We start from the raw sequence: 23,352 nt of genomic DNA on the forward strand, positions 1-23,352 counted from the left end.
GGGGTCCCACAGACTAAGTGTCAAGCCTCACAGCCTCCCCAGGGATGGATAGTCTCATGCACTGGGAACTGAACTGCAGCCTCCCCTGGTTGTGAAGGGTCCAACACACTAGAGCACAGGGAATCTATCTGGTTAGGGTGGGTCTGGCAGCTGGACTATCCAGAAACCTCAGTGATTATGGCACATCTTTGGCATTGGGTCACTAGGCAGCTGCTCTGCAGTCGCTGAGAGCGCCCCAACATCCTCCTGTTTTACCTGAACGTATATGTCTTGCTGATGCCGCAGGGCAGCATCTTCCCATGAGGCAGGAGGGAGGCGGTGACTCGTAGGCCAGCTCCTTCCAGGACCACATCCCGGGGAGAAGGACGACGACCCCCTCGGTCCATGCGATAATCAAAGGACAGGGTCTGGCCGTAGCTCACCTGCTGATTCCCAAGAAATCTGGCTGTGAAGGGACATAAGAGACCCAGAGGGAGAAGGTTAAAGCGTCAAATCCTTCCATTAGGAAGTCTTAATTCTTGGGGCTGGCCCCAGGCACATGCCACGCATGGGGCTACCCAGGAGCCCACATTTCGGAAGGTCCCAGTATCCCGTCTGCTGTGATGCCCACCACCAGCCTGAGTGATGAATCTGGGGATCCGGCATTTACCGGCTCTCCAGTGGCAAGTGCCCTGATCCAATCCAACCTTCTGCTGCTGAAACTCACTCCAAGCCCCGGTAAAGAGCATCCAAACTCCCTCGTATTTGATAAACACTCCCACATCCCCCCTGCATTACTGCCTGCCCTCTCTCCATCAAATGTAATGGTCTCAAGTTGCAGTGGGGGAGGTTTAGGTTGGATATTAGGAAAAACTTTTTCACTTGGAGGGTGGTGAAGCACTGGAATGGGTTACCTAGGGAGGTGGTGGAATCTCCATCCTTAGAGGTTTTTAAGGTCAGGCTTGACAAAGCCCTGGCTGGGATGATTTAGTTGGGAATTGGTCCTGCTTTGAGCAGGGGATTGGACTAGATGACCTCCCGAGGTCCCTTCCAACCCTGATATTCTATGATTCCCAGACCAGAAAGGGCTGTCTAGGCCCCACCTCTCTTCCTTCATGTCAGGCCCTGCTAGCTCACAAGATCATGCCAGAGACAGGGAGAGCCAATAGATGAACACCAGGAAACCCACTCCTTCCGCAGTGCAATTGGCAAACTCCCTCTTCCTCTCAAAAACCAATATCCCCCACCACAGAGTCATGAAAAAGGGAAGCCCCCCTCTGTCAATCAGTATTAATTATCCAATCACAGCAACAGCAAGCCAGCAGGTGGCGTGAGACTGAGCAAGTCTGTATTATTCTAGGGTGTTTTTCTAGCTAGATTTCCCAGGCGTGACTGGGTGCGAGCACAGCAGCATGAAGGAGAGGGGTCTGTGAGATCACGTCTATGCTACGCACTGAGCGCAGCTTTGCAGAGCTCAGTTTCATTATATGGCGCTTCCTCCTTTGGCTGCTTCCCTACACTTGTCTCCCACATTCCGCACACTTCCATACCCGGCGCCAGGAAATAGGTGGGCTCTGATCTCCTGGCTGTAACAAACACATCCCGATGGCGGGGAGACCACTGGAGCTGTACAGGGGACCCATTCACATACACTCCTCTCCAGCCCTCAGCATCTAGAAGGGAAAATAAAACAAAGGAAAGGCAGTCAGAAGGTCATTTGTAATCAATCATTTCTGCCCTGCACACTTCCACTCTCCCTTGCCTCTCCCCAGGGCAGCATTCTGGCCAGCGCTACCCATTTCCTCACGCCGTACATTAGTGACCACCTTGACCACAGTCACCAGTCAAGTTCTTCGTACGCTAGCTGTCTCTGACTGGAGATATCCTTGCTCACAGCAGGGATCATGTGCCAAAGAGCAGGAAGATGGAATTAGATGGACTTTGTGTTCTCAGATATGGCTTTCTATGATCTGCAAATCAGTCCATGAGTAAATGCTGTAAAGGGAAGCTTGAGCAGCTGTGAGATCAGAACTGCTAGCCACATGGTGCTCTGATGAGATCAAAGGTGACACACAACTGAATTAGAAACTACTCCGAATAAACGTCTCCTGCTATTTAATAAATACACACCCTGCGACAGATCCTCGGCGGGTGTATGTCTGTGTAGTGTGCTGATTTCCCCAGCTGGGGATCTGGCCCACTGATTTCTTTAAAAACAAACGACTGGCTGCCCTCCCCCCACAGCGCAATGCATATCTGATAAGTGACAATGGCAACCATGAGTAGAAAGCTGAATATCTGCATTTGTCTCAAGTGCTGCTCTCCATGCACTTAAGTAAAACACATGTCCACAAAAGGAGGAAAAATTCATCAGGCATGCCATGGAATGATGAAGAGAGCCGGCTGGCTGGAAAGGAGGCTGAGCAATCACTGAGAACTGGTCACTGTGGGATAGGTTGGTCTAGCAGGATGGTTTTCAATCTCTCCATCCCCACGAGGGAACATCATGTGAAAGGAAGATTCACACACACCGTAGAGCAGGAGGTAACAGAGCCACACCTCCCAGCAGGCAGCGAACACAAAGGTGCAAACACTATGGGAAGGTAATGCAGTAATACAAACATAGGGACGGGGGCGGGGGGGAGGTTTTACCTTGCTGGAAGCTGGAAGTGATTTTATGGATGTTGTAATTTTCTGCACTGGTGCACATGGCGGAGTGGCCATAACAGAAGCACTGGGAACATCCCTCGGGGTTTCTTGCATCCAGATGATAGTAGCCCTGCTTGCACCTGCAAAAGAGAATGCATCAATCCACTGGGCTTTACGGTACATTTCACATCAGCACAGAACACCTGGTGTCACACACAGCGTGCACCATCTCACCTGCTTATTGGGTGAGCCTCCCTGTACACACCCATGAAACCCAACCAGCACAAAGCACCCACTGGCCACCTGAAAGCTGATGGCTCTGAGTGTGGCTGTCAGCACGTGCATCTCTCTCTGAGCAGAGGTTACAGCCAGAGGGTCACTCGCTGTCCTTTCGCGCTCAATAGTGCCAGGAACAACTGAGCTGCAGAGAAGGTATTTCAAACTAGCCGTGTGCAAGTTCTCTCACAGCTCCTCCACCACAACCCCTCCCCCAGCACCAACCAGCCATTGTCCAAACAGCTGCTAAAGAGCCACAAGGAATTTCCTTCCCAAAGGCCCAACATAGGCCGTATATTAAAGAGCTCAAGAACCCCCATTAAGGACCAGAATTTCTAAAGCACATGCTGGGTGCTGAGCTCTCTGGCTCCACTTGTGGGTGCTGAGCACTTGCGAAAACTGGCCCCTGTGGAAAGGCTTCATAAACAAGTGTGATTCACCACCTCTGGAGCAGACTCCCCCACCAGCCCTCTGCCCTTCTCCGTCCCGGGCAAGGGAGCAGCTTTAGAGCACAGCACGTACCCGAGGAATGTACTGTAGCAGGTCTGGGGTGGATCTTGCTATGCAGCTTCACCTGCCTGGACATGGCTCTGCTCCAGAGGGCTGGGAGGAATAATAGCTCCCTGCTGGGTGTGTGATGGTGCAACTGGCTTTGAAGAACTCGTCCAGAGGCACTTTTTGACACACACGTTAGGGGATTTTCTTAGGCTCTGCTGCTCAGTCAGTGCCCTGCTCCTGTTTGTGGCAGGTGAGGCTATTGCCATGCCTCCAGGTTACTCTGTGACCTGGCACCTGGGCAGAGAGATACTGGGTATCCTCACAAAGGGAAAGGCCAATGGGAATCACACAAGGCTTTGGGCCCAGTGGCAGTCCCTTGAAAACAAAAGGTCTGGCACTACAGCCTGAGGGCAAAGGGCGTAGCCGGGCTCTGGGAAGCATGAGGGGCAACAGGCTTTGGGACTAGAAATCGCAGCCTGTGGAGGTGGCTCACACCCCCACTTCCTCCTCCTCCTGCCCCCCGAGCCACATGCTAATCAGCAGAGCCCTTTGGGTCTGCGGTCTGTATTTGGAAGGGGACCTTTAAAGCCTGCTCTGTAGAAGCAAAGGGCTCATGCACATACCTGTCACATAGCTCTCCCGAGACACTTGCCTTGCAGACGCAGTGACCTGAAACACAATGCCCCGCGCTACCGGCTGGATTGCAGTCACACTGAGCACTCCTGAGAAGGAAAGAAAGTGTCCTGGATTGATTTCCAGTTCAGCTCAATTACCGCCGTGGGCATATGTAAACAGCTCAGTATACACAGCAAGTACATGGTCCAGCCTGGTCGGCCCACCAACGGTGGTACACGGTGATGTATTAGAAACAAGAATTGCTATAATGCAGTGGTTCTCAGCCCCGTCTAGCAGGAACCCCCTCCTGCTTAATAATATACACACAGCAGGCTGGTCACTGCTCCTGATATTTGTTCACACCTCCAGGTTGAGAACTCTCTCCACATTGGATTAGATCTGAGGTCCAGCACCCTGACTCTGACAGTAGCCAGCACCAGACATGTGAGAGGAAGTCGCAAGAAACCCCATAAAGATCATTCTGGACTAGCCTGTCCATGGGGGCAGTTTCTTCCTAACTCCTGTCTCTTCAAGTCTGGGGTGTGCCTAGGAGCATGAGCCATTATGTCCCTGTTTTATTTATTTGCATGTGGTAGTGCCACAGGACTCTACTCAGGACCAGAACTCCATTATGCTAAGTGATATTAGGGTGACCAGATGTCCCTATTTTATAGGGACAGTCCCGATATTTGGGGCTTTTTCTTCTATAGGTGCCTATTACCCCCCACCCACTGTCCCGATTTTTCACACTTGCTGCCTGGTCACCCTAAGTGATATGCGACACACCTGTAGGCAGGGTTTGTTTTGTTTTATTTGTTTATTGTAACTGTTCATGTTCTCATTGTGCAAATAAATAACTACACTTTTTTGAACACTTAAATTTGTGGCTTCTGCAATATCATGTGGCAGAGAGTTCCACGGCTTAATTGTGCACTGTGTCCAAGCATCTCTTTCCATCAGCTTTGAACGTGTTGTCTTAGAGTTTCAGTACTCCAGATGAATCGGGATAAGAGTAGATAAGCAACTGCAGGACGTGAACTGCCAGAGTCTGTGAAGATATCGCGTGTTTCACCTCTGGGAGGGGGACACATTAGGGCGTGAGCTCTGCATGGAGGTGCACTGGAGTGTTATTAATGAGCACTTCACTTTCTGTCCTCAGGGCCACTTCTAGAATGGCAATGGCCACCGTGTTAGGAATAAGGATCAGAGAGAGGCCTATGCCTCATATCCCATCACTAGGAAGAGGGAATGAAACTACCATACCATGCTGCCTGTGCACAGTGCCCATGAATAAACTGTCTCCAGTCACCACAGGCTCCACACAAAGGCTTGCAAAGCTCTGGAAAGGACAGTCCAGCCTGCATAGCTTGTATCAGGTACTTACGACACTTGTCCGCCTGCCCGGCACCCAGTCTCTGAGAAGGAATGGAACCCCGGCTGGCACCGGTCACACTTATCGCCCATCACCCCGGGTTTGCAGCTGCACCGGCCGTAGTTATCACACTGCAGGCCAAGAGAGCCTATGGGAACAGGAGAAGCAGAGAATTCAATAGTCTCACCGTCACTGTGTTGTCTCTGGTTATCTTGGGTTGAGAACACTCCTGAAGGAATTTAACACCCACTGGGGCCCTTAGGAAAAATATGAGGGGGGAAAAAATCTAATTTGAGACAAATCTCACTATTTATCATATACTATTGCAGGAGTGGCCAAACTTACTGACCCTCCAAGCTGTATATGACAATCTTCAGAAGTTCGAGAACTGGGGCACACTTGCTAGGGCTCAGGGCTTCAGCCCTGCTCCTGCTGAAGCCCTGAGACCCTACTCCCTGCTGGGCAGAAGCCCTGAGAATCCCCTCCCTGCTGGGCAGAAGCACCTACCCCACCACCCCGCAGCAAGGCAGAGGTCCTGAGCTTCCCCCCAACCCCCCCGCCCCCAGTCTAGTAGGTGGATAATGTGTGTGTGTGGGGGGGGGGAACATGGGGACGCCGTGAGCCACACTAACTGTAAATGAGCTGCATGTGGCTCCCAAGCCACAGTTTGGCCACCCCTGTACTATTGTATAATCAATTCCCCCATATTGGGGATATCCAAGTTAACTGGCTGAAGGCAGGTGCTTTCATTTTAATATCGCCATTGCCCCTGCTGCTAATTTCCACCAGGAGTAGAGCCCTGCAAATCTGCGGCTATCCATAGATCATGTTTGCGGATCGTGGATGGATGCAGATCCAAATTTTATATCTAAAACCCTGCAAATCTGCGGCTATCCGCTTTATATCCGCAGACCATGCTTGTGGATCGCGGATTGGATGCGGACATAAATTTTGTATCCGCGCAGGACTCTACCCATGAGGTCACAGTGTGTGCGTGTGATATCAGTTCTTGCTGTGGAAATTGTTATGACGTCCCATGCAAAAGATTATGACTTCAGGCAAAGAATAAAAAGTGGTAGGTGCTGGTGGACTCTTAAGGGACAAAGATCCTCTTGTCCTACAATAACCTCAACACCACCACACAACACCAGGTAATCCCAGAATTGTTTCATCTGAGTCAGATCACAAACTGATGTAAATTGATGTAATTCCATTGACTTCAATGCAGCTGCACCAATTTTATACCAGCTGAGAATCTGGACCAGGATTGTTGCCCACGCTTGCCCACATGACATCAAGTCACACCATCTTCCTGAACTGGCTGTCTCTATTTCCAGCTAACCTGCTGCCCTGCCTGCCTGAGTGACAGGGAGACAGACTACAGTAGAGAACAGATTCATATTCACACTGCCATATTCACAGTGTGCTCTCATGCACCGGTTTCCATTCCTGTTAGAATGCAGTACTGGGAACGATCCAAAGAGAAGTCGATATTTTCAGTCCTAGAATTTAAACCAACTGACACACCGAAGAAAACCTCTGTGCACTTCTATTCAGTATTAATGAATGGTTCTAAAGACGACTTGATTTCTGTGTTTGTGGACAACGGACGTGTGCAGAGCTTCATTGACATGTACAGCGCATCTGTAGCATTTAAGAAATGCAGGTATTTTCTGCGCACAGAAAATTGGCTATTACCACCAGAACTAGACAAGCAACAGACATCCCTGCCATGTAATCACTGCAACAAGGCAAACACCTCTGCTGGGATTCCCTCCGGGACGTCAAAGCCATTAAGCCCATCTCTTGTCACAAGAATGAGCTGCCATGGGTCAGTGCGCCATAAACAGCATCGAGGGCATTTATGCTGTGTGTGGTTTATCTATTATTTCCTCTTTTAAAGTGGCAGTGCTGGGGAGAGGTAGCAGGCTACAGTAACTTTGGTGACTGAAGTCTTCTATTTATCCACAGAACAGGTACAGCAGCCTGGTGAGCATCTGTACAGTGCCGCCCACCCCCAGACATGGTACTTCACACTTGGGAACAGAACTATGCTTACACCTCTATGGCCCAGTCAATCCTCAGCCTCTTGCGAGAACGCCAATTACTTCAAAACGTGGTGGCAGCTGTGGACCTGGCTCAAGGCTCAGTGAGGTCCAGGGCTTTGGCTAAGATCTTTTGTGATGTGCATACCTGTCCCCTGGGATCTGGACAAAGTCCAGCAAATGCATTTCATACAGACCTCTGAACAGCAATCAGATGGCCCCACCTTTTGATCACCCTCAACCTGCTGAGTTCAAACCTTTAACAGAGTGGGGACAGGTTCCACTCCTAGTGGCCTGGCAGGCTGAGAGCAAGCGTGAGTTAAAAGCGACCATGAAGGACATATTTCAGCGGCAGGCTGAGTTTAAGAACCGGCAGCTGTTTGGAGCTGCTCAGAGGTTTGGAATACTCGAAGTGCCTGTGCAGCAGAGATGGAATACTGCGCAGAGTGCAGAAGTGGTGCATGCAATGACTAATGCAATTTAGCACATGGGTCTGCATCCCCTACTCCTGCCACTCACAGGATATGGCTGTGCTTCCTGACAGTCTTGGCTTTAGGGTATACCACTCACTAAAAATGACAGAGAGCCTTTAACATAGTGCAGATGGTAAAGAGAAGAGGGGATGGTGAAGCCAATAGCTCCGGTCTCACTCTATTAGGCAGCCTGCTATCTTGCGTGCTCCTTGAATGCCAGGCCTGTCCCGGAGCCAAACCCCAAAGCTTTCCATCAGATCTACGTTCTCAATGACATTTCTAAAGGGTGATGAACTTGCATGACTCACTGAGTAGCAACCTAACCCCGGGCTATGTGTTTTTTCACAAAGGTTAAGTGCCTTGTAAGGCTGAGCTGCTCTCACTAAATCCTTCTTTCTCCATCTGCAGTCTCTTAATCCATGGCAGAGGTTTAGATTCCAATTCAGGTTTTAGCCACCAAGTTCAGCAAACCCAGCCTGAAGCGAACAATGAATTAGTGCCGTCTAAGTCATCACATTGTGACGGCAGCCCAGCTAAGGCTGAGCTTCTGCAGCATGGGTTCTTCTGGATTGTTCTGAACCCTCTGAACCACAAATTTCTCTAGATCTGCTGGACCTGACCTGGCAAGAGCTCATATTCATTCGCCAGACTTGAACGGAGCTGGCTTGGATGTGCTCAGATGAACTAATTTAGAACATTTGCTATCCGTGAGCCATGCCCACAGAACGCCTCACGCTGGCCTCCAGGGTTATGATACCATATTATTAAAATGTTACAAGGGAAAGGCACTGCAGGGAGGGCAGCGGTTGCAAGACACATCTTGCTGAGATAGGTGGGACCCACTCCTTCCCCCTCTCTCCCCCTCTGGAAAGGGTTAGCAAGGAAGTTGTTAGTGCAGTGACACTGTACACATCCTAAGGTAAGATTTCAGCAGCATGAGCTGCCTCAGAGCATTGCCGTGCTGATGACAACGGGGACTCCGGCAGCATGACCGTCCCAGCAGCGTCTGGCCGCACAGAGCTTTTCAGGGGCCGGGGGCAAAATCTGAAATCGAGCCACCACACCCTGCACTCACCCTGCAGCAACAGCTCCTGTCGCACGGGTATTGCATCCTGGCACACGAGGCGCAGCACCACTCAGGTTTGGCCTGGCAGCCCCTAAGTCATGACATTACGATGGAGGGGCTTTGTGACCTGACGTGCAGAGTCACAGCATCACTCAGGTGTGGCCTGGTAACCCTCCAAACCCGAGTGGTGCTGCATCCCCGTGTGCTAGGTCTCAGTGCCACTCAGTTTGGGGGCCCTCTCAAAAGGGGGGCCCAGGGCAAACTGTCCCTTCTTCCCACAACCCGGCCAGCATTCACCATAACAGACAGAGTTTGGGAGAGACATGGCTAAGGATCCATTCAATTTAATCCACCAGAATCAGGCAGGAATTATTTTAATTGGCAATACATATCAGCTCCAAGACAGCTGTTGGATTTGATCACTTCTAGCCCAGGCCCCCTCCCTCGGGGCAATCCCTTCTTCCCTCTGAAGCGCCCCCCACCTCCTCCTGTGTCCCCATCTAGCTGCTCAGGTACCTCTGGGGTTGCAGTTACAGGGCAGACAGCTTTCTCCATCCCGCTGGCGATAGAACTCCTCCTTGCACCTCTCGCAGTGAACGCCATCTGTGTTGTCGATGCAGTTGAGGCAACGGTACCCATTTCCTGTTTCTCGGAGCAGGTCCCTGTCAAAGATGCACTGACTGGACTTCCCATTGCAGTCACAGACTGAAAGAGCAGAGGACATGGCCACAGTTAAACAGAGGGACCCCAGTAGCTCTTACTCAGAAGGGATCAGGTTTGGAGGTTAAGTTTTCATGTGCAAACGTAGTGCCGGTAAAGGGTGCCAGCCTGAGAATTGTGGATATCAAAGTCCTCTGTTTAGCCAGAAAACACGCATAGCACGGGCAGTGCATTGTCCCATTAACATGCCCCAACCTTGACCTGAACGGACCGTAGGGTTGCCAATTTTGGTTGGACGTATTCCTGGAGGTTTCATCACCTGACACAATCGGTAATTAAAGATTAATCTTTAATTCCTGGAGACTCCAGGACAGCCCTGGAGGGTTGGCAACCCTGATGGACCACTATCATCCAGCCATTCGTGTCCTTAGTTTATGCCAGGGGTGGCCAAACTTACTGACCCTCTGAGCTGCATACGATAATCTTCAGAAGTTTGAGAGCTGGGTGTGCCAGCCAGGGCTCGGGGCTTCAGCAGGAGCGGTTGAAGGCCCGAAACCCGCCCTCCCAGCAGGGCAGAAGCCACTAGGCCCCACCACCCTACCACAGGGCAGAAGCCCTGAGCTCCCCCAGCCCCAGGATGTAGGTGGAGAATGGGATGGGGATGTGGGGGGCTCTGCGAGCCACATTTTAACTGTAAAAGAGCCCCATGTGGCTCACGAGCTCGGGTTTGGCCACCCTGATTTATGCCAATTGGTATGAGGTATGCTGGGTTCTTTTGGTGATTTGGACTCTCGGGAACCACCATAAGTTTTCTTAAGAAAGCAAAATCCTGAGGCTAGATTTTGTAGGAGGCCAAAGTCTGTTAGTCACTTCTGGAAGTCTGACACCACAGCAGCGCTCACGGTACAGAGTGCTGTTGGGCTGGGATCGCAACAGATGTAAAAGAAATATTCCCCCCCACCCCGCCCTTCGGTTTGGCTGTATTTGAACACCACCAATCACACACACAGACAGATTCTGAGCCTCTGTGAATTGGAGTCGCTCCTTGTAGGTCAGTGGAGTGATGCAGGTTTATACCAGCTGCGGCTGTGTCCCATTGTCCAGACTTCCTGAGAGAGCACAAGGGACAGGTATTTAGGGCAAAAGGAAAATGAATCTCATCTAATTGATCTAATCTTTTGTGTCTATACAAAGGGTGGGGGGAGCATCACCATTTACAATGAAACAAAGGGGGAAATGGCAGAAATACGTCCAGCACAAAGTCATCTGCAACAGAAAGTAATAGGTCATGTTTGTTCAGTGCTTTATGTGGGGTGAAGGCTCAGAAATAAGGAACCAAACCAAAGGGGAAAGAGAAGAGAGGGAAAGAGCCCACACAGAACGCAGCGCGCTGGACAGACGAACACCGGCCGAGCTGGGAATCTGTCACTATGCGGCAATGATGTCACTCTACAACTATCCCCAGGCCCACCAAACAGGAAGAGTCTGGATAAGCTCTTCCAAACTTGCTGAGAATCCAGGGCAGCGGCTGGCAGTGCGTCTGTTAGGTTACGGATACCAGTGCTCAGGGACGCCCGCAGGGCAACTGCTTCACAAGGCTGCCCTGCCCCTTGGAACAGCTTGCAGACCTATTGTAGCCACTGGCCAGGGCCTGCTGCAGCAGGGGGAGCATTGGGTGCAACAGGAAACTGGGCTGAGGCCGGGGCACAGCTGGACTGCATGTCCGAGTGTGCTGGTTAACAGGGAAATCACCCAATAAGGACAGCTGGGAAGAATGGTGTGTTCAGAAATCGTTCCCTGCACTCACACGCCCATCAGCATCCAAACACTCCTGTGATCGGAGATTAGCAGTAGGAATCCTGGGAGCCCCTGGCAGCAGCAGCTGTACGTTTGCCCCAGCTGGCTGCCAGCGCACACCACCAGGTTCAGACATGACCGGAATTCCAAACACCTGAGACAGCCGCACACATCAGCCAAACCCTGGGCCTGCTAGCGCTGCCAAACCAACCAGAGCTGATCTCACCCTCTCAACCACACAGCAGCACGCGCCCTTTAATCGCTGCTCCCTGCTGATTGCACTCAGCAGCATCTCAGTGCTGAGACCTGCCTCCACCCTGCCAGACTCACCTCCTCCTTGCTTCAACTCAGCCACTGATTCCGTGTGGCGGAGCCCAACTCAATATGGAACAGTACATGGACCACGGTGGGAGCGAGGGGGACAGCTGCAGCCTGGGGAACCCCAGTGCCGCTATGTCCCCAGCCAGGGATGCTGCAGCATTGGAGATAGCAGATATCCCCTGGTTTACGTATCAAATGTGGTAATTGTTGGCAAATACTCCATATCATTAATGTAATGTTGCAACTAGTTCTCTGGCATTTTCACATGCAAAACCCCTTCAAGCAAAGAAATCTCTTCAGTCAGGCATAAAGAGCCAGATCCTGTGATGTGCAGAGCACCTCCCACCCCACTGCAGTCTTTGAAGAGAGGACACTGACATCACTTGCAACGTGTCTGTAACTGTATGCTCTTTCACATGTAATTTTCTGTTTCCCTTCACACTGTCCCTACCTGCCTCGTTTCTCCGTGACTCCTTCAGAACAAGATTCCAGAGCTCAGAAGGGTTTCTTACTAAGATCTCTTGCAAATCTGTGCTCACTGTCAGAGCCACATGTACCTGCCACCCCCTGCATGTTCCCCACTTCCACACACAGATAGGTGTGACAGCCTCTCTCTGGGCCTGTGAATAACTTGCACCGCCTTCCAGTCTTGAACACTCATCTCCCCCAGACACAAAAACCTGCAGGATGGGCTGAGTCGAGCTATAGACATTTAGTAATAACATTTGAGCATCTCTCCTGTACAGAATGACACAAGTTCCCCCCCTCACTCTCTGGCTGGCTAGCTCTAATAAACCCTTTGCCAATATAAGCTGCATCCACAAAAAGAGAGCTTTGCTGGTACAATATATCAGTATCGTTATACCAGCAGATCCTTCCAAGTGTAGACCTGGCTTTCCTCTAAGGAACAGATCTTCAGAGAATGGATTGTCTGAATAGCCTACCTGGGATGCTGCTTGAGAACTTTTCTATTGCTGTGTAAGCAAGCTCTGAAGGAGCTCTTCCCTGACAGCTAGCCACGAGCTGGGGAGAAAAGGCTTCAGGACCAGACTGTATGTATATGAGCACACCTACCCTGCCTAGGTATACAGCAGACAGAGCATATGTGTTGCCCGAGTGATCAATTTTGGCTGCTGTTGGGTTACAAATCACTTTAGTAAGACGTATAGACAAGCTTTCCTTAACCTGTGTATTTGACAATTTTAACATTAGCTTTAATAAAAAAAATTAACCCCCTTAAAAGCAGGGGTAATGAGGCAGAACCCACACTTCCGGGCAGGAACACCTGTCCCCCCCCCCGCCCCACTCTCCACTGGGATCTGGCATCCAAAGCCCCTGTTAGTGAGTTCAGTTTGGTTGAGGGTGACCCCCTCAGTCTGGACAGGCTAAGTACAGTCACTGTAATGAAATGTTGTTACCTTTATTGTATGAGTAAAGGGCAGCAGAACTGTAATTAGCCTGTCCAGACTGAGGGGGTCACCCTCAACCGAACTCACTAACAGGGGCTTTGGATGCCAGATCCCAGTGGAGAGTGTGTGTGTGTGTGTGTGGGGGGGGGGGGGGGGGGGGGTTGGAAAGACAGGTGTTCCTGCCTGGAAGTGTGGGTTCTGCCTAAGACTCCTGGATGCCATTTAACCTACCCCCTCCTCTGTTTAAAGACAGAGCTAATTAGGCTCCATTGAGAGTCTTTTGTTTTGTTAAGTGATCACTAGAGCTGAAATCACCAGTAATCAGGTCTAAGTGCTGTGGGACAGCCTTTCCGCAGATGAGACTGTCCAGCCTGCACTAGCAGTGAGGTACCCACACAGAGCTGAAATCACTGGGACCTGGGTGGAACCTCAAGAGACCGACTTGCAGAGGTCACAGTAGAGAAGCAGATGGCAGCAGAAGGTGACAGCACAGGGCCATTGGTGATGGAGCAGATGATGGTGCGGTGGAGTGAACGGTGGCACAACAAATGACAGCAGCAGAGTGAACAATGGTGCAGCAGTGACACTGTGTGAACTGTGAGCCCGTTGCGGTGGCAGCGGCAAGGAAGGCATTGCTTGACATTCCTTCCCCCTCCAGATGGGAGGTGAACTCACATGAATGCATCTCTGAATGCTGGGTCTCCACTGCCCAAGGACAGCAGCTGGGAGTGGGAGGCACTGGAGGGAGAGGGGAGTGACGCATTAAAGGTAAGAGACATTAGTTTTTTGGATTTTTACATGCAAGGTGAGAAACGGAGGCAAAGGACACTGCCCAATGTACTCTGGGGTGGGAGTTTTGCTCGTGGTCAGATGTGTTTGAATCATGATTGTGGTTTTTCCCTAAATTAATGCCAGGTTCCTTTCCCCTTTGTAGTAAAAGTTTTCTCTGCCCTACAGACTCAGTGCTCACAAGAGGGGAAGCGTTGCCTCTTAGAGGCGCCAAGGGGTGGTGTTTAATTTTCCCAGATTACTGGGTGGGGACTCGAGCCAGTTCTGTGTTGTATTATTAAGAGGGACCCTGGATATTGAACCCAGCCCTTGTTGTTGCCGACTCCACCTGGCAGAAGGGTTACAACTGAAGAGAATTACATTATTCTCTTCAAGGCACCAGAATTGCTTTCACGTACATGGCACACCCAGGCATGTCTAGACACAGCTCACTTTTCAGTACCACAATTTTTTAAAAAGAGAAACTCAGCTGTAGGGCCAAAGTCCCCTTTAGGAGGCAGTTGAAAGGACAGGGCCTGTGGGTTCCTTAGCAACTACAGGTGACATTTGGTCAGTGGGAGGACAAAGATGTTGTCAAAAGAACAGACGGGCTGAGAACAGAGAGACAGGAAGAGAGGAGCAATTTAGCAAAAGTTTAGAACGTGGGGAAGATGTGGAGAATTGGATGCAGACTGCTCTAGGTCACTGGCTCAAAATCATCCCCATCTGCAAACTGTTTGGAAATTGTAACGTCTCAGCTTCTAGCATCCAAGTGTCTACATTAGAAAAATCCTGCTAATCACTGGCCACCTTGTATCAGAGAGACCAAGGACTGAATGGGCCATTGGGGTGAGCTGCCCTTGTAGAGATTGTCCCTGCTAGGGAAGTCTGACCTACTGCACCTCATCTAGACCAAGAAGCTGGGTTTCCCAGGCTGTTAATCCAGCATCTTCTACCAGCGCTAACCTCACTTTACAAATGGAGACAAAATGCAGAAGGGCAAAGGAAAAGGGAGACACTGGAAAGAGGGAAACCAGGGAAAGTCTCCTAAGACAAACAAGAGAGAGGGAGACAGAGAGAAGCTTGAGAACAGAACAAAGAAGAAATCTCTTACTTAGGAAAGGAGAGACACTGATCGGGGGAATTCCAGAGCAAGCAGCAATCTGGTGCATAGAGTGAGGATGGGTAACACATGGTTGCCATTTTCCACTTCCCTTGAGTGCTAACATCTGCCTCGAGACACAGAGCCATCCACGCTGCAGAAGGGGATAGCCTCTGCCCTCCATCCCTGGGCTGCTGAGTGCTGCTGGCAGTGCTCACTCCCCATCACCACCTGGTGGTTGTGCTCCCCAGCCCCAGGATGGGCAGCATGCCAGGGAAAGGCTCCTAGGAACCTGCTTGCCCTCCAGCACAGCTGCAGGGAGCAGACCTAACTCTCCCCTGGTATTTTAGCACTCAGATTTTTACTTAGGAATTAGACCCATTGTCCTCTTCCTTTAAAAATGTTGTTCACATTTGTGACCCACCGTGCTGGGCTAGCCCTTTACTCCCACCACCTAGACATACAGTGCCCAGCGCCCCCCCCAAACACACTCAGACATCCTCATCCATGCACCATTAATGAGCATGGCAGACAAACACATTCACATACATCAGCCAGGGCTGCTAACATAATGAATACGCCATCCAAGTTCGGTCCACTCCAGTAACATAATTCTCTACTTGCAATCCTGCCACTGGGAGACTAGTCTGTTCCAGAGCCACAGAAGTGGTTCCTTGAGCCAGATTTTTCTCAAAAGGTTTCCATCCTCATTTGACTCCCTTGTGTGGTTCACTGTGGCCGGCTTAATGCTGTCTGATCACGTGGGCACAGCATCCAAGAAGCTTTTGCATATCCCAGAAGTTTGGCTAGGTTGTTAAACTGGTGTCAGCACATCCTATGGGGATAAGAGCAGGGCACATTTTCACATCTTGCCTTCGCATGGAGTATGCTGGGGGCTACATCTATAGCCTTGGCCCAGGGCAATAGATTGGGCTAATGCATTATTAACTGAAGTGGTGTCCCATACTGGCCTGAGTGTTTGTTCCTACTGCTGGGCTTTCCCCAGGAGCCTCTGCCCGGGAGAGCTAAAGCAGATTAAGTTTAAAAAAAACCCTAAACTGTCTGAGTCAATAATGCGATGCTGTGTTTGAGGGCTGAGGGAAGAAGGGGATTTACAGTGGAAAAGCTCTTTCCTATCTGGTGCTGAGAGGCCCTACCTTGGGAAAACTGAATTCTCCAGCTGTTCGGAAAAGGTGAGGCCTGCAGATAGAACAGCTGGGGTTCTTTAATGCTGTGCCAAGATGGGGGGGGGGGTCCAGAGTACGTGCCCAGCAAAACCTCATTCTCAAAGCATCCCTGACACCATACAGAGGGAGAAACTCTCGCCTGCTGTTCTGATCATGACTCCAGCTTCTGGAGGGCGGGAGCAGGAGACGGGCAAGCCCTGGGCTCCCTACCATTGTTGTATTCTTAAATTCATGTATAAAGAAGGGTGTGTCTATATGCTATATAGGAATGCTATAGTGGCACAGTGAAGTTCTTCCATTGCTGTAGTAAACCCACCTCTCCAAGAAGCGGTGGCTAGGGTCTCAGAAGAATTCTGCTGTCGACCTTGCAGCGTCTACGCTGGGGCTTAGGTCGGCTCGATTACAACACACGGGGTGTGGAATTTTTCACAGCCCTGAGCGATGTAGTTGAACAGACCTAACTTTGTAGTGCAGACCAGCCCTTAGAGGAAAATAGGGTTGGTCCTGAGTCTGTGCAACTCACATTTCAGCTGTAGTGAAGAATGAGGCTGGCAACGTTACAGACCAAATCAGCATGCAAAGAGTCTCTTCAGCACCTGGGAACCAACACATTTAAATGTAATAAATCTTCCATGACAACCATAACCTCTCCCCTTTCCGTGTAAGGTCCCATGGAGATGGCTGAATCCACAGGCAATCTTCTTTTCCTATTTGTTTATTCTAGGAGATGAATAAAACCAGCAGACGGTCAGTTCAATGCAGCTAGAATTCACCGCTGCACTGCCATCTCCACAACAGACTTCACTGGATTGTGCCTGCTCTAGGCGAATGACACCGAAGTCCACAAAGTTTTGTGCCATCAGAAATGCGCACGGGTCACTGAAAGTCTGCCAAAGCCTGGAATTCCTCCTCATCGCCACAGAGCTGACAGGGAGCCCAAACTGGGTCCCGAAATAGGGAAAGAAGTTCCTTTCTCCCCTGAAGTCTTAGCCGTGTTGATCACTCGTCAAGCATGGGAGAGCAGAAAATCTTGCTTGCCTCCATGAACTGATCACATCTTGCATCAATCAGCAGCAGCAGCATCACCAGTCTGCCTCTGCCCACAAGAAGTCAGAGTCGTGGCTTGGCAATACTATTTATTTCACTGTAATGAGCTAAACCATAACTCATGTCACTGCCCTGCACTCAGCTGTAGGCACTGTGGCATTGCTATGCTGAGAGAGACTGGGGGCTGCTTGAAACACAAACCGCTTTGAGATTGGGTGTGAACGCACCCTTCAATTAGCATAACTGTCAGGATGAGTTAAGGGGAAGCCCCTCCCTCGCCCAAGAGAAAAGAGGATTGTGAACCCACCCAGGAGTTCTGGACTGAGGGTATGGTGTGCACTGCAATTAGACACCTGCTGCTGGCCCCTGCCAGCTGACTTGGGCTAAGGGGCTGTTTAATTGTGATGTAGATGTTTGGGCTCAGGCTGCAGCATGAGCGCTGGGACTCTCCCACCTCACAGGGTCCTAGAGCCGAGGCTCCAATCCAAGCTCAAACGTCTACCCCTCAGTTAAACAGCCCCTTACCTGAGCCCCATGAGCCCAAGTCAGCTGGCACTGGCCAGTCGCAGGTGTCTGATTGCAGTGTAGACAGACCCTGAGAAGACAGGGGGCTTTGGGGGAGGGGGCCATGTGCATGTGTGTGTAAAAAAGACAAGCTGGAGACAGAGAGGCTCAGAGGAGGAAGAAAGCCAAGCAGGAGCCCATGAGCACAGCATGACTCAGGAGAAAGCGAGAGAGCGCTTTTGGGTCAGGTCCTGGCTAAAGCGGCTTGGGACTGTAAGCTAGGAAACTGCTCCTTTTGTCCCTAGTTCCTCCTGCGTTCAGAGAAGCGGGGCTTTGTACCTTGCAAATGAACAAAATTGCACCAAAGAAAATCCCAGACTCCATCAATTTCTACTTCCAAACGGAACGTCCCCAGGGCCCCGAACTTTGACTAGCCGCTCGGGTCGAAAAGGGGCAACAGTATTCATGGAGTTCAGCAGGCTGCCTTGTTCCTCCAGGCCGTCAGTATTTCTCCCCTACGGGCTCTCCGGGGCTCTGCAATTCCCACATTGAATGTATTTTGCGTCAGTGCTTCTTGGGAGGAGCAGAGGAGGGGAGTGTGATGTTGCAGGATGATGCCTCTTCTGGCCTGACCCTGCTTTTCCTACGCACATCACTCTGTCTGGGGCTGGACAAACACAAAGACAGAGCTGGGGAGACATGGCAGAGATGTCCCTCTTGTCTAGTTTCCAAGTGGCACACAAAGCACTGTGCCGAGCCAGTGGAGCTTCCCAGGCCTCTGCCAGGAAAAGGCCTGAGTCTGAGATCTCTAGGCCAGCCTGAAGAGCTCATTACTGCAGTATGAGCCCTGGGAACCTGGCAGGGTCTGTACATCCCAGAGGAGAGTGCAGAGGAATCCGTCAGGCGGAAAGGAGCAGACCGGGGGTGGCTGTCTTTGCTGGTCAGCGAGCCCCAAACACCCACCCATTCGTTCCTACAGTTAAATGTCAGAGGAGGAAGCACTAGGGAGGCCAGCCCATGGCATGTGCCAACTGCACAGAGCTCTGTATTTCTCAGGGCCCCAGCCCAGCATGCCACCTCCTCCACCCCATCACAGCAAGATGAACCTGTGGGCTCAACCCTTGCCAGCTAGCACCCAAATCCAACCCATTCCTTCAGCCCCAGAAACACACACCAGTATCCAGCACTCACTCAGTCTCCCTTCCAGCTGCCAAAGCCTCCCTCGCCCCCGAATAATGAGAGCACCTACAATCCATGTGCCAAACTCTCCCCACTTGAAGGGGACAACAAACACTGCTGAGCCCCACACATCTGACTCCACCAGTGTCCTGATACATCCAAGGATGTTTCTCCCACCAGAAATGCTTGAGAACCAGCCTTTAACAGACGCAAGGCACAGGTAAACCTAGATCTCCCTCTCTGGCACCAATACCTGCAGGGGTACAGGAAAATGTGTATAAATCCACAGCCAACCGAAAAAGACACGCACGCCACAAGTGACACACAGCTCGCACCATCACATATAATGGCACATGGAAAAAATTGTTTCATGCTAGTGCACAGCCTTCCATGCCCAAATCATTATAAACAATGCCATGCTGACAACCACGCATGCACTCATTGAATGACACACTGCCTACATCAGGAAACTTTTAGTGTCATACACCTGCCTACATCACAACATACACATCTATTACAACAGGTTTTGTTGAGCAGTTTGAAAAACCAGCCTCTGATCTTCTGTAACTAAATGAGATTTCATATTTAGCTAATCTGATTTAAATAGTTCAGTTGTAAACAAAATTGTATTAATTGCGAGGACCTGGCTGGTTGGTGAGTGCAGGAGAGAGTACCAACAACATTAAAATTGAGCTACTCTTGATTAACTGATTCAGGAAGTTTGTAATAGATTAATCCTGCTCAATAAGAGCCTGTCAATAATTTGCCATTGGTTGTCACTCTATACCAAGTGCGAATAATAAGTTCAAAGTCCACATAAACTGAACGTCTGGCTACACAGATTCATTTACTGCAGGAAAAGGGAAGAGAAACTATGATGATTTATTAAGAGATTTCATTTCAGATATAATTATGTGTGTTTTAATAATCTGATTAGTGCTGCACCTTACATAAATCAGATCTGTTTTTGCAAAAACAGGATTGTTTTCAATACTTCTTCCTTTACTTTTTCTATCATCTCTTGGTGTGTTTACATTAAAAATAATTGAAATTATAGACCCCACTTCCAAGCCACTAAAATTTAAAATGTATTAAACTCTAACAAAATACATTTAGGCAAATATGAAGTATACACAGCAGCACGCCTTTATCAACGTAGTCACAGATGCTGCCCTCAAACTTACAGTGTTGAGCAAATATCTATAAACAAACTTTGTGGCATGTCATTGCCTACAACACACATTCAAGTCAGTCACAAACACACCTATACAATGGTGTGACACTATCATGGGTTATGATACATAGTAGCAGCAATAGCCATAAGGTCAGACCAGCTTGCACGGTCTATGAAGACCCTACTACTGTCAATACACACTCTGTAACCATACACGCAATACAATGCAATGTAGCAAAACATACTATACAGGCAAGGTGTCACACCGTCATACAGCCACACACATAAATAGTTGCACTGTCACAGTACCGGTCACAATCACCCATTCAAACATGTATAGATATATAACCAACACCATCATACAGAGTATCTCACAACATATAAAAACACTAGTTGTGTGGTGTCACAACAGATAACTGTACATGTGTTCACCGGAAAGCTGCAAACACTGGGTGTGCAGACCTGGTCTAACACAAAACATTTTGAAAGGCAACTCTCCACAAGATCTGAATTCTGTAAGTGTTACTAAACCAAAAAAGGCTCTCTTCTTCCAGTTCATGCGTTGGCTTAGCAACATACACTTTGGGCTACTAAAAGTGCTATATTAACACAATACAGCATAATGTAATTAGCATGTTCAGACCCAAATCTCTCTCAAATAGAGAGTCTTTAAAGAAAGTAGTTACATGCCAGTAAGTTATTTAAAGAGGGTCCCAGAATAATCTGGGCTACCAGTGGTCCTGATGAACCAATGCAGCATTCCTGTGATGTTTAAGTTCTGAGGAAATCCAGATAATAATACAGTATCAAGTGTTTATTCCCAACCAAAACATTATCACTCCCATCCACAAGCGTCTCTGAGAAATCCCAGGAGAAGGGGAGTGAGATCTCACAGCCTGGTGTGGTCTCACCTAGGGGCTCTGTAGCAGTTAAGGTCATTTGAAGTACCCTTCACCCAGTGCAGAATTAAAATAAAAAATTGTAAGTGGAATCAGTTTTCTAAACTGAAGCAGGAAGATCTAATCATGTAAGCCTCACCTTCTCTTCTGTTGGTACCGATGGCTGCAGGCAGGAAGAGAGAGAGACAGAGGCAGCTCAGGGTTAGCAGCCAGTGCAAAGTCATTTCTGGGGATCCAGGCATGAATACACAATACACCAGAGCAGAGCAGGGAGCTTGCAGCTGGCTTTCCAGTGTGCTTCGCTTTCTCTTCTCAGGTGGTTTTATCAGCTCCTGTACCTGAGTCACTCCCGACACAGGAAGAAAGCATGTGCCTCAGTCAGACTTACTTGGTGAATAAGGAGAGCCCAGCCCATATGAAGCAGACACACCTAAACCTCAGAACTCCTTACCAGCTCTCTGGGCTGTCCTACACCAACCAAAACAGCAGCACCAACCCAGACAGGAGGGAGGTCTGGAGGGATAGAAAGACCCATCAGCAGTGTGAGCTTCCTCCCAGTCAGTGCCAATGATTTAGTAATGAGTTTCTTCTCCTCAGCAGAAGCCCCTCAAAATTAAATAAAAACCGCTGCAGATGCTGTGAATCCTTCATTGTACCCAAGCCTGCCACTGAAATCAAGGGGGCCCGGTCTCAGTCACCCTCCCTTCCTTAGAGTGCTCTTTGTGAATTGATCACCATCACCTGTATTACAGTCACGTCTAGAGGCCCCAGGCAAGATCAGGGTCCCATTGTGCGGACGCATTGTGAGAGACAGTCCCTGACCCGAAGAGCTTGCAATCGAAATAGACAAAACAAAGGGCATGGAGAGGTGAAGTGACTTGCCCCAGCTCACACAGCAGGTCAGAATCAGGATTAAAACCCAGGTCCAGTGCCCTATGCACTACATCATACGCCTTCTGATTACTGTCACAGGTCTCAGCTGGGTATAACTACACCTCACCTGATGCCTTGGTGAACTGCCCATGAGCATTACCAGCTCAGGGAGAACTAGTTAAGGAGCACTACAAGCTCAGCTTTGAACCCAAGCTTTCTGATTGCCTACCTGGTTATTCTACTCAATGGGCCCTGAGCCCACGGTTTGAAATCCAGTCCAGTCAATGCTTCCCAACTTACTGCTGTTCTACTAGCTTCAGAGCCAACCTCAAATCTCTAAATCAGGTCATTAATGTTTAGATCTCCTTCCGAATCTCTTAAACTGCCCAACAGCCTCCTAAGGATTAAATTCCTGAGGCTGACTTAATGCTGCTCGGTTCCTTGCCAGGAGATCAGGAGCAGCATTTTGGGGAGTCCGTGGAGTGCCACCAGCATGATGCCACTGCACGGTTGGGATTCCCCTTGGCCACGTTTACCTGCCTCTGCTTTTGAGTGATCTTTTATTAGAGCTTTTTTCTCTTTTAATTTAACGCAGTAGAGCTTAGCCATAGCCTGTGACAAACAATAAACCCAACCCACCAAGCTGCTGATGGCATGTCGATTTCTGCCACCCAGAATTACCTTATCTGATGTGTTTTAAAAGGGGAGGCGTAAATATTCCCAATGTTGTAATTAACAGCGGGCTCTTGCCAAACCACCTTGTGGGTCGTTCGGTCATTTGGTGAAGTACATTTAATAAAGATTCCTTGTGTGCTGCGAAATACACAATTTCCTCCACTTCTTCCTCCACCAATCTATATAGCCAGCATTACACCATCCACCCACCAAGACAGAACTGATCACTGCAGTGTATTTTCTATTGCCCAGCATATCTTTAAACACCCCCATCAATGGGACTACCACCACTTCCCCGAGAGAACAATGCAGCTCATTGTCAGGAAGATTTTCCTGACATTAATCAACATTTTTCCTTATTTGATTTTGTCGCATTACTCCTCTTTGTCCCCTTTCACACCACTCTAACCAATTCATCTCCTTGGGGTTTACCTCCTTCACACACTAGCTGGATATCTCCCCTCCCTCTTACTCATCCTTCATACATATTTACTTAATCTTTACTCATCAGTCATTCCCCACCAGGACTAAGTCATGATGTCTGGGATCCTAGCATTTAACGCGCCCCAGACACTAAACAAAAGATACCTTTTAAAACCTTATTTTCTAGGCAAGCCAGTTCATTTGGACCCGGAAGAAAAGAGCGCATCCAGCCCCCCACAAAAATGAAATTACATATGACATTCTGTTTATATAGCCCCTTAGGTATGACAGCACAATTTGGAGAGGGTCTTAATAAACGACAAGGGGAAGAGCCCGACCTCCACTGTGCTACTAGTTGGGG

At 49.5% G+C, this 23,352-nt stretch overlaps 1 protein-coding gene across 1 annotated transcript in view; it reads right to left on the minus strand.

The window, feature by feature from the left end:
- The window catches only part of LAMC2 (laminin subunit gamma 2), a 36,755-nt gene extending 15,493 nt beyond the window's left edge, over nt 1-21,262 (minus strand). The window contains exons 1-7 of the mRNA XM_065409539.1: nt 21,160-21,262; nt 9,490-9,678; nt 5,402-5,537; nt 4,026-4,124; nt 2,632-2,768; nt 1,530-1,652; nt 256-445 (exon numbers count right to left, since the gene is read on the minus strand). Coding sequence (XP_065265611.1) covers nt 256-445; nt 1,530-1,652; nt 2,632-2,768; nt 4,026-4,124; nt 5,402-5,537; nt 9,490-9,678; nt 21,160-21,262 — 977 coding nt within the window. The remainder of the gene's footprint in view (nt 1-255; nt 446-1,529; nt 1,653-2,631; nt 2,769-4,025; nt 4,125-5,401; nt 5,538-9,489; nt 9,679-21,159) is intronic.
- Between the last annotated feature and the right edge of the window lie 2,090 nt (nt 21,263-23,352).

The sequence above is a fragment of the Emys orbicularis genome, chromosome 8 (assembly GCF_028017835.1).
Source record: "Emys orbicularis isolate rEmyOrb1 chromosome 8, rEmyOrb1.hap1, whole genome shotgun sequence".
Classification (NCBI taxonomy): Eukaryota; Metazoa; Chordata; order Testudines; family Emydidae; genus Emys; species Emys orbicularis.